General features: G+C 38.7%; 1 protein-coding gene across 1 annotated transcript in view; it reads right to left on the bottom strand.

Moving 5' to 3' along the window:
- Positions 1-3,556: 3,556 nt before the first annotated feature.
- LOC101860670 overlaps positions 3,557-11,260 on the bottom strand; it is a 10,682-nt gene continuing 2,978 nt past the window's right edge. The window contains 4 exon segments of the mRNA XM_035971014.1: positions 3,557-6,417; positions 6,420-6,720; positions 9,883-9,981; positions 10,421-10,551. Of these exon segments, the coding sequence (XP_035826907.1) occupies positions 4,631-6,417; positions 6,420-6,720; positions 9,883-9,981; positions 10,421-10,551 (2,318 nt within the window). The 3' untranslated portion in view covers positions 3,557-4,630.

Here is an 11,260-nt window from a genome sequence, read left to right as displayed (position 1 = left end):
TTCTTCTTCTTCTTCTTCTTCTTCTTCTTCTTCTTCTTCTTCTTCTTCTTCTTTTTCTTCTTCTCAAATGGCAGTTGTGACGGGGAAATTTGCCAGATTGGAAGGTCATCTTTTTTCGTCATATATTGTGATTAAATTTTTTTTTTTCAAATACATGTAATTTGTTTTTTTGTTTTTTTTGGGTGGTCTTTTTTGCTTGTTTAAACAAAATTAAACCTTTATTCGGCTGAGGGATTCAATTAATCAACTCCATAGCTATACAGATTGTCAAACTCGGATAGGCTATAACTGGACAGAAGGGAACGGCAGTTTTTCCCTGTTATAAGCGAGTCCTGTTATATAGCCAGTATCATTGCACTTTCAGCTTACTATTATATCTATTAAAATTATATATTTGGCAACTTGGAAACCCATGTGTCACTTGTCTGATAAAACTACAACAGCTACAGAGTTGAAAGTTGGCAAGTACCTGCAAAAAGATAGATATGTCCCCATGGTGGAGCCCGATTTTTGATTTATTCATTTCCTGAATTTGGAAAGAATATTCGACAACAAGTTCCCGTCCTTCTTTGGCCTTTGTGATTGTTCCACTGAGATACGAAACAAAAATCTACGTAGCTGTCCTCCACAGCGGAAGTGCCGGAAGTGGTATCTCGCGAGGCGCATTTTGTTTTGAGAGTAAAGTTCTAGGCCTTCTAATTTTTTGCATCTCTCAAGATTTATTGCTCCATTCCAGTAGAGTGTAAATATAGTAGGCCAATGACTTTCAGTTGAAATTAATGCCCCGATCATTCCTTACATCGAAAGGGGGGCCAGCCAGATATATATGTGAGGTGTCGTGGCGAAATCAGGCGCTCATCAATTATAGGGCATGTGAAGTTATTGCTATCATCTAAAAGCTAATTGATTTGCCTTTCTTTCGATGGAAAAAACCCAACCCCTTCTGTCTTGAAGAAGTCGAGATATTTGCGATTGAAGGAGATGGGGTTGCTTGGTTTCAGTGATAAAATTAACGAGAAAATGGGCCACTAAATTTCAGTAACTGTAGTAGCTTGTGAGTCCCCCCAAAATTAAAAAATTAGATATTTTGTGCCTTTATTCAACATTTTTCAGTCAAATTCACATAGAAACGTGGCAACAGGAGAAACAAACAGACAAACAACAAAACAAAACAAAAATAAAACAAACAGAATGATGAAAATTGCCAACCTGGCAGGAAAATGTCTGTTTCTTCGATTTTATTATTTTGACATGCACCTGATTCCACCATGATGCTTCACATAATTTAAAAAAAATAATTATATAATAGTCGATTTCTGAAGATCCTTTTCTAGTGAGCTGTTTTGCTGACACTGAGACAGAATCGATCAGTGACCCAAGCACTATTGGGTTTAAAGCAAGTTAATGCGCTGCAAGATCACTGTTATATCCAAGTCTGCGCGAATTGAACCCTGTTATAGCCAGATCGGTTCATATTACTTACTCATTACATATTTTAAAAAACCTTGGATTTGATTTATCACTGTTATATCGAAGTTCCTGTAATAATGGAGGCTGTTATAAATGGGCTGGACTGTATCAATATCATCATGTACAGACAAGGTTTTTTGACGTTATTGTGTTGCAAGTGCCGTAAAACACTTACTAAAGCTAAAAAGAATTATATGTAATATTCAGCTGAAGGATTATTTTGAGCTCAGTAGCAATATAACAATTATGTTACAGACAAGTTGTTCATCAAAATGTGATGCATAATATCACGTGAATGTAATGTTCACGAAGATCAAGCCACCAGCAGGCAACTGAGTCCATGTGAGACAAATTCTTCTTCAAAAGTTTAGAATTTAGAACATGTAACGTCAACAGAACAAGAAAATATGCATCAAGCAACAGGCAAAAATAGACCACCCCAAAGCAAGATTCAAAACTAACTTTTTTAAAAAAGCTCTGACTCAGGCATCACTAGATAGAGTTTTAGCGATTTCTTCAGTTATTCTGTCGGCTTTCTCGTTCTTTCTTTCCTGGGCCTTTGCTGTTCTCTCCCTCTTAGTCACGGCAGCTTCTTCTCTTTTTCCTTCAATGGCCTATATGCTGGTCAGAAGTCTGTGATGTTAATAATCGCACGAGACTTGCGGCGGCTGTTTGTTGACACTGACGGGGTGGGCACGGCCTGGAACAGCCTGTTTATCTTGGCATTCCCGTCAGCCGTGGGCAGGGACGCCTGGCTCTGCTCCGGTTCACTTGTTATAATGACAATATGTATGTCATCCACAGTAAAATCGCATAAAAACAAAAGCATCTTGAAACTTCATTTTTTAACTCATATTCTTATACTAGAGTGAGTCACATTGAAGCCTAGCCATGTGTACATGTATTATGTATCATAAATTCACAAATATCTCTCGCAGGCACACACACACACACACACACACACACACACACACACACACACACACACACACACACACGCCCATTCGCTGACACACACACTTTACAACACAACACAACACACACAGCAATAAAATGGACAACAACCCAAATACTTATATTTTCTATATTATCATGTAACACCCCCACCCCACCCCGCGCACACACATTTTTTTTCCAAAAATATATTTGTATAATTTAATAAGGCAGCAGTCATTTTCTATTTACCTAATGATGTATGTATATATATATATATATAAAAACTAATTACAGGTTAGGGCGACCATTGTGCAAAACCAGCTTAAGGAGACCGGACCTATATCATAAGTGTACTCATGGAATGGAATAAAATCTACAGAATAGCATTCTGCACACTTTGAATAGTACCAAAAAACACTTTTTTATCTTCTTTTGACATTTGTGTTAGACATAGAAAAATAAGTGGTCGCCCTAATTTTTACTAACAAAACTACCAATATTAGGGCAACCACTCCTACGCTAAACCAAATATAAGCTTTGAGGTGACCGTGTACAAATGATACTTGTGGTGACATATATTTCTTGAGCAAGTTCCAGTATTGGGGAAACATATGAAATATGTATGTGTCTCCCTTACACTGGTATTTGTTTAAGTCACTAATTAAACATGTATATGTCACCACAAAGAACATTGGTACATGGTCACGTCAAAGCCAATATTCAGTTGAGCATGAGAGCAGTTTTCGAAATGCTGACACAGTTTAAATCTTACTCATTGATTTGACTTTGAAGGTGACATTATAAATCTCAAAGTTGGATTGCAACAACATGCAGTAAGCTTCAGTACCGTAGGCGAATGCCTTTTAACCATGTGTCTCTGTGTTCACTACCCAGCTGTCTTGTCATTGAAAGTGCAGCAAAGACAAAAATGGTCCTGGGTTCAAATCCCGGCTCTCGAGATTTACTCTAGGGATTTCATTCTGGATAGTTCTGTCTTATAGCAAAGAAACATTGGCAATAGAACTGCTATCTCTTTTATATGACAGTACTGTGTTGCAAGGGATAAAAAACCGAACCAAGCACATCGCATTACAAGTTTCTCAAAAGAAGAATACACCTAGATATCCAAGTTTGAAAGTTTAAAAAAAGCAACAGAACAAAAGTACATCATATATTTCTCAGAAAAGTGTATTCATGTTCTGATCTTCCATTTTGATAAAAGTAACTTGAAGAGGGCAAAAAGTCAATGACATTAAAGGCAAGTTGGTTTTAATGTGACAAATGACAACGTGCCAATACAATATGTAGCGCAATGTACTTTAGACTTGACTTATTGAAACTTTAGTAATATCATGCATCAATCTCAATACATCAACACCTTACAGGCGCAAATACACACATGGTATACCAAAGCACAAATGAAAATGTGTGTAAAACACAAATAAATTTAATAACCTTTTACAAAAGAGTATAAAATGAAAGATCAATGTCAGAGTTTTCCTGCCCAACCATGGTATGTAGTTCACATAGCATTGCTACACAGAAAACCCTCAAACCTCCCATAGGAGGACTTGTGGATCAGAAATGGAACACAAACAAAGGAAGATTGATCCTGCCCAGGCATGTGAAGGGAACATGGTGTCTAATCACGTCAGAGGAAATATGATAGCAACTAAATTTATGTTTCCATGAATTTGCGTATAATGAGCATGATAACCGAAACAAGAAAAAGGTATAATGAGAATCACAACTACAACAGATGGCAAACAATATTGTCTCTGACATCCAAAGATACTGAGGTACTCCTCCTGGATTTTTCCCACAAAAAAATAATGATTTGTCCTTTGAAAATCTCTATAAGACTTTATGCTTAGTATGAAAAAGAAAAGCTTTCAGACTTTATTTTTTTTTCACCATAATTTTGCCATTGATTGAACAACAGTCATTTGCTTTTTGTTTCCATTATAATAATTTATTTCGTGATTATAGATCTAAAAAGGAAAAGCTCTGCCAAATACATAACCACAACTATAACAATTAAATACAATATATCTCTGCCGCTTCATCTTATGAACCTAAAAAAACCATGGAAAAGTTCAGAAGCAATACAAAAATGCTGGAGACAAATCTGCTCCCTGAAAAGTTTACCAAATAATTATCTTAAACTTGGTAAAGTCTAAAGTATAGTTTAGGCTTAGTGTATATACTTAAGCACATAGCTATCCTATGCTGTCAAGTTTTTAAAAGATGAGCGTGCTTTGTTTCTTTCATTGAAGATCTTTGTCTTCACAAGAGCAATTTGCTCTTTCAGTGAGAACTTACTCTCTTCCGATTCCCTGAAAATTGGATGCTTGTCAAGGAAGGCCATAATATCAGACTTCCCTGGCAGAGAGCCTTTGAACCCTACGGAAGAGGTATCTTGAATTGTTTCTCTAAAAAACTCTTTCACCAGCCTTGTGTTTTCGATAGACCATTTGCAGTATCTTCTCCCTTTTGTTGCTCCTATGGCCTCATTTTTCTTTCTGCTTTCATCAGACAAATCTGGGAACTCTTCTAGCTCTTCGGGAGTTGGCTGTTGAGCAGTCAGTAGTTCTGTCTCAGATTCATTTATGTGACCCTGTCCATTGTTTTCTGTTGATTGGAATTCACTGCTGGCTTCTGTAACTGTTGTGGGATTTGCTGTTGCAGTTGCTAACACTGGCAGCTTACTACGTGTAGTAGAGGGCTCATCAACAGCCTTTAGGAAACCACCCACATTGACAACTTCTCCAATGGAGAGAGGGCATTGATAAACATGCTTGTTAATAGCTTCTGAATGACCCATGTGTCTGTAAAATGTTGCTCGTTCATTTTCTGGTAGGTCTAAGACAGCAAACAGTGTTGACATTCTGTGTCTAAATTTGTCTGCTATCAAAAGCTCTGGTTTTTCCAGTTCAGGACCCATAATTTTGATAACAGCTTTTATGCATTGCCAGCCAACAGCATGGTCAAGGGAAGTTCCAGTATTTGCAAAAAGGAATGGATTGGCCTCTGATACTTCCACTTCTTTACGTTGTTCAACCAACTTCATGATAGGCTTCACAGTGTCAATGGGAATCAATATGGGTACCAGTTTCTTTGAACCTTTTCCGGCCTGGTATGCCAATTTAAATTGTTTGAAAAGGGCTTTTTCCAGTGGATCTTTGACGGTTTGAACAAGTTGAGGATCAACCCATGAGTCATTGGCAGCCTCTTTCCATTCCTGCAGAGTAAGCCTCGCAGGCTCGCCTCCTCTTCTGGCATTGAACATTGTCAATCTACTAACAATTAAATTCCGCATCTTCACAAAATCGTGGAGATCCCAGTTCTTGAACTCATCACCTGACAACTTGTGCATCTCATTCAAAATGAACACTCTCAACTTGGAAATATCTTCCTCACTCGGCATTGCCTGTGGTTTCCTCAGTGTGTTTCGTCTTTGCTCACACATGACTTGTGCAGTGTAAAAGATGTAGTCCCAATTGAGATCCAGTACTGCAGAAAACCTGTCAATCTCCACTGATTTCTCTATTTCACCAGCTTGAATGTAGGTTCCTTTGGCAATCTTTATAATTTTCTTCAACAAGAAGCCTATCTTCAGTTTTAAGCCAGGTTTCACTTCTCCATTTTCTCCTGTTGTGAGATCTCTGATAGAATCACACAGGGTATCAAAATACTCTCTTTCTACTACATTATGTGCACAAAGGTTTTCGTTTAGAGATACAATTCTCATTCTAAGAACTAAGTTGGCAAGCACTCTCATCTCTGACATGACAACATGTTTCTCTTTTTTTATGCTTTTGGCCCACAACTTCTTTCCCAACAAAATGATAAAAGAATCACTTTGACATAACCTACCAGCTTCATCATTCCTAAAACTGTCTAAAACAGATTTAAATTCTTCGGTCACACCTAAAGATTCTGCACTTTTCCAAGATGTAGAAAAGTTAACAGAGCCACAAGAGGTCCCTGATATATCAACACACCTTTTTTGTGCCTATAAATTTGCTTTCTATCAAAGAATCCATGGCAGCCATTACACATTCGTACATCAGCATTGTTACTGCTGCCTTGTCTTCTCTCTCTGATCAATGACTGACCCTTTTCCATCATACTTAAATTCACTCTAAAAATTCCCTCTTTTCTTATCTTTTCAAACGCTCGGAGCTGTTCCGCTTTGGGGAGCAGCTGTGCAGCAACCACAGCATCCTCTGTCTTGTGTTTTCTCTTGAGATGTCTGACCAACTGAGACTGTTCTTCACCACAGTAATAGCAGGGTCTCTTGGGTTTCGTCTTCTGAAATACAAACAGGTGTGTGGGGTTTATGCACAGAATTATCTTCATTCTGCAGCGCAAGACAAATGGAGTATGGATGGAGCCAGAGACTCGAGAAATTTGAATTAATTTTTGTACAGTTTTAACAGCGCTCGCAACTGCATCAGGTCATATGAGCGCCAAGGGATGGATGTCAACAGAAAGGTCCATACAGTGAATCAGGCTTACTCTGCTCACCTCTCTATCTTCAACAGTACAAAATCTGCTTCGACTATCAAGGCACCCCGGAAATAGCGGGCCTCAAGAGAGTGACAAACATACAGAAGAAGTAGAGGAGAAATGACGATAGAAAGAATTAGGAAAGGAAAAGAAGTAGTTCCCCGTATGCAGTTCAGGCACAGTTATGAGCATGACATTGATGAATCAGCCCATTTACAATTCTACTGAGCATAAGAACATGTCCCCCTTTTTGGGAATGGCCTAAAGCGGGGCTGCCTAAATCTACCGACTTTCCGGTAGTTACCGACTTTGGGCCGGTTCTACCGTCACAGTGATAAAGGGGTCAAAACTACCGGATTCGTGGTGGGTGCAAAAAATATTTTTAAAAAGAAATAAACCCGTTCCGCAGTGCTCCCAGTCTTCCCTGTTTTTGCAGAAAGCCATACATTCCGAGAGTTACGTACGTGCGGCATCATCATATCAACTCCATGCGTTGAGAGAGAGAGAGAGAGAGACAGAGAGAGAGAGAGAGAGAGACAGAGAGAGAGAGAGAGAGAGAGAGAGAGAGAGAGAGAGAGAGAGAGAGAGATATGCAGTATTGGCTTATCGGCATTCCGTTGCGAATGATCAGCACTAGATCTAGATCCAATTGCCTTCGTTACGTCTTGGATAATTACGGTAACTCGGCTATAAGTTGTATTAGAAACGCCCAGATTGCGCATTTATGTTTTCGTACACTCGACCATTGTCTCTTAGTGCGGTTCGGTCGGCAATATTCTTTCACGAGTATTATATCGGCTCAAATCTGGCTACTTACGATAGATAATATTCCCATAATGCCCATGGAATATAAGCATTGCTCCCTGAAAGGCTCGTGAAAATGCACAAAGCCATTGAAACCAAATCTGAAAAGGCTACCGAGTACATATTTTACCGGTCATATTTGTGATATTACGTTCTGCTTAATTCCCCGGTCCGAGAGTACGTTTCACCCCCGGGGCGGTGCTACAGACTGAAGTGTCTTTAGGCCATTCCCAAAGGGAGGGGTGGGGGGGGGGGGGGGCATTAACATCTCAAGTTCTTATGCACAGTAGAATTGTAATTCCAAATATTCATCTTATTAATTTAAAAACAGAAATGACTTCAGCTGACAATAGAATGAATCAAAAGATTTGACCTTTATTAAAGTACTTGGCAAAGTATCCCAGATCTTGAGATCTTGGGGCCTTGTAATTCATTTAAAATCCGTGATCACTGAAACCCAAACATGGTTTTGGCAGTTGATGTTCTGGCCTCTCCACAGGCCCAGATCAGGACTCATTTTATATTTTTAAAGCAAAACTAGTTAAAATTGTCTGTCATACCAAAGTCACACAGGGCTTATCAGTGCCCTCTGCTAGTGTCGGAAAATATGTTTTAATATAGTTTTTATTGGTATGGGCTTGGGTTTTGAAGTCAGTTTGGCAGTCATCCTATACTCAATTCCATATTCAATTCTGAATGATAGGTGCCTTGAATGATAGTCCATAAATGCTTAAAAAACACAAACAAAAAATAAACTCGCCTCATTTCACAAACACTGTTCACCTTAACACCCAAACACTCCCCCCCCTCCCCACAAACATAAACACTCACGAGAGAATGCGCGCGCACACACACACACACACACACACACACACACACACACACACACACACACACACACACACACACATGCATGCGCAAACAAGTTTTCAAAATATAATTACCCAGTATCACGAAGAGCAAATGGTAACTATGTGTACTGGGGCAACGATCATCTTTTTTTTTTTCTTCTTTGTCTATATACCACCAGATTTTGGCCCCAAATATCTTAAACTGACCCTGCATTTACCTGAAATGGGAACTTTGTGGTATGTAGCCCTGCTAAAGACACTTCAGTCTGTAGGACGTCCCGGGGGAGGGGGGGGGAGCAATTTGAGGTCAGTTTACAAAACTGATTATAGGTTAGGGCGATCATTGTGCAAAACAAGCTTAATATGCAGACCAGTGCTTTTATGATGTGTGCACACACGGAATAGAGTAAATTAAGGAATTAAAAAAAAAAATCTCTATAAACAACAAGAACCTAATACCGCTGACACGGGAATTTCCAGGGACTGCCTGCATCCAGGGACTGCCTGCATCCCGGGACTGCCTGCATTTTTTAATTAGGTAGAAAATTAGAAAATCTTTAACTCTAAAATGCTGATCTCTCAATAAAATCTGGGAACGTCAGGCAAACAGTAAGAAATAAATGTAGCCAATTGATACTTTGTATGATATAGAAACAAACAAAAAACTATATATATACCTTTGTGGCTGTACTTGGTTTATTTTACGTTTCCATTTCCAGTACAGGATACACTTCACTCTCATCACTAGTTTCAGCTACGGTCTGTAAAATCCAAATTGTAAAAAAAAAATCATTTCAACTCTCTAAAGATAAGATTGTAAAATAATTCATGCAGTGATAGTATCAGAGTACAAGAGATAATTTGCCTTGTCTTTATGGCCTTCACAGGACAAAAATCAAGTAGATTTGAAAAAATGTCTGTTTTTGCATCCCGAAGGCAAACTCCGACAGAATGTTACAGATACTTATCCTGCTAGAAAGGGAATTTCATCAACGATGAGAGTGAAAGAATTTTTACAAGAAGTAGGAACTCTTTCTACGTCCTTTCCAGAGTTTATGAAACCACAGAAAGCGCACTTGCAATCAAATCGCAGGAAAAAAGTATCTATCTAGAGCCACAGAGCTTCCTGACAAAGTGACAGCCAACATAAATTAGCTGTGACTCTAGGAGGGTTAAGAACGTTTTCAAAAAGCATCTGAAAGTGGAAAGGCTTCTACCAGTCAGCCAACCTTTACAGATTTGTAATGTATTCATCAATATTTTACCACAGAGGTGGTAAGCGTTGACTTGAAAATTCATTTTGGTTTACCTCAGTGTTTACTATTGGTCCTCTCTTCAAAGTTGTCTGTATGGGGTCTTTTAATTCACTGTCCTCACTCGAACTGGAAGAATCATTTCCAGGAACATACTGTGGAACATGATGTTTATTAAAAAAATAGTATATGCTATTTGAGGCATCTTTGATAGCCTTACATTTTTTACACGTTATTTCCGATAATAAATTGATTAATTTCCATTTTCAAGGCTTGAAAAACAGAATTAATGCGGATGCGATGGGTCTAGACCTATGGTGTTTGTTAAACTCGAAAGTATTTCAAACTTTGCTTTAAGATAACAAAAAAGGATCGTATGCAGTGTAAAATCTGGGAGCCACTGTGAGCAATTCATTGGATTGAATTATGTAAAGCCTAGAGCATGTTTTTTAACGTATATATAACAATTTCAATCTTTTAACCCCTCCCCTCCCCCCCTCAAAAAAAAACCGCAACAAATAACAACAACAAAAAAAACAACAACCAACGAGACAAACAAAAACAAACAAAACAAAACAAAAACAAACAACTTACCGAAGGATCATCTTCGAAAGGGTCTTCAAGGTCAACTTCAAACCTGTATTCAGGGTCAATATCAAAGGGGTTGTCAGGGTCAACGTCAAAGGGGTCAAAATCTGTAGTTTTTGCTGATTTTTCTGCCTCGCCTAGAGAGGACAAATATAGAGACAGACACTGTAACTTTTGCGTAACCTGAAACATCAGAAAATCATTAGATATCATCAGTAATCCATATCTTCGCACTCGAATCTTGTACGTAAACTTAAACATGAATTCATGAAATATTTTAGGCCGGCGCTATTTGAAACGTCTGGTTCTGAATAGCTCTCGAGCTATTCAAAACGCCGCTTTCTGATTTGCCCGTGTTATTTGAAACGACAGTAGGCCTACTAGAAGCCATCGTTTCTAACAACCCACTTTTCATCGCTCCATAGCCTGAATTGTGGACGCTTTCTCAGTTTCTGGAAATAAACCTCCTAGGATATGACTCCATTTTTATGACGTCGTCTTATTCCGATCAATATTGTGTAGATCTAGATCTAACAGTTGTTTCTGACATCGTTTGCACAAAAGTAGTCCAGTTCATCTCTCATAATCATCATAAAAAATTTATATAATTTGAGTTTGAGAAAGTAAGTGCAAAGACACCTGTATAGCAATAACAAGACGGTGCACTTCGGTAGGCCCTATTTCCTGTCCGCACGGTCACCATACCAAAGATTCTCTACTACCAAGATCTCTCTCTCTCTCTCTCTCTCTCTCTCTCTCTCTCTCTATTTCTCCCCCCTCCCTTCTCTCTCTTCACCCCCCTCTTCTCTCTCCCTCTCTCTCTCTCTCTCTCTCTCTCTCTCTCTC

Source organism: Aplysia californica, unplaced genomic scaffold (assembly GCF_000002075.1).
Source record: "Aplysia californica isolate F4 #8 unplaced genomic scaffold, AplCal3.0 scaffold00360, whole genome shotgun sequence".
NCBI classification, from domain to species: domain Eukaryota; kingdom Metazoa; phylum Mollusca; class Gastropoda; order Aplysiida; family Aplysiidae; genus Aplysia; species Aplysia californica.
Note: the sequence above shows the minus strand (reverse complement) of the source record. Positions and strands in the feature narration are given on the sequence as shown.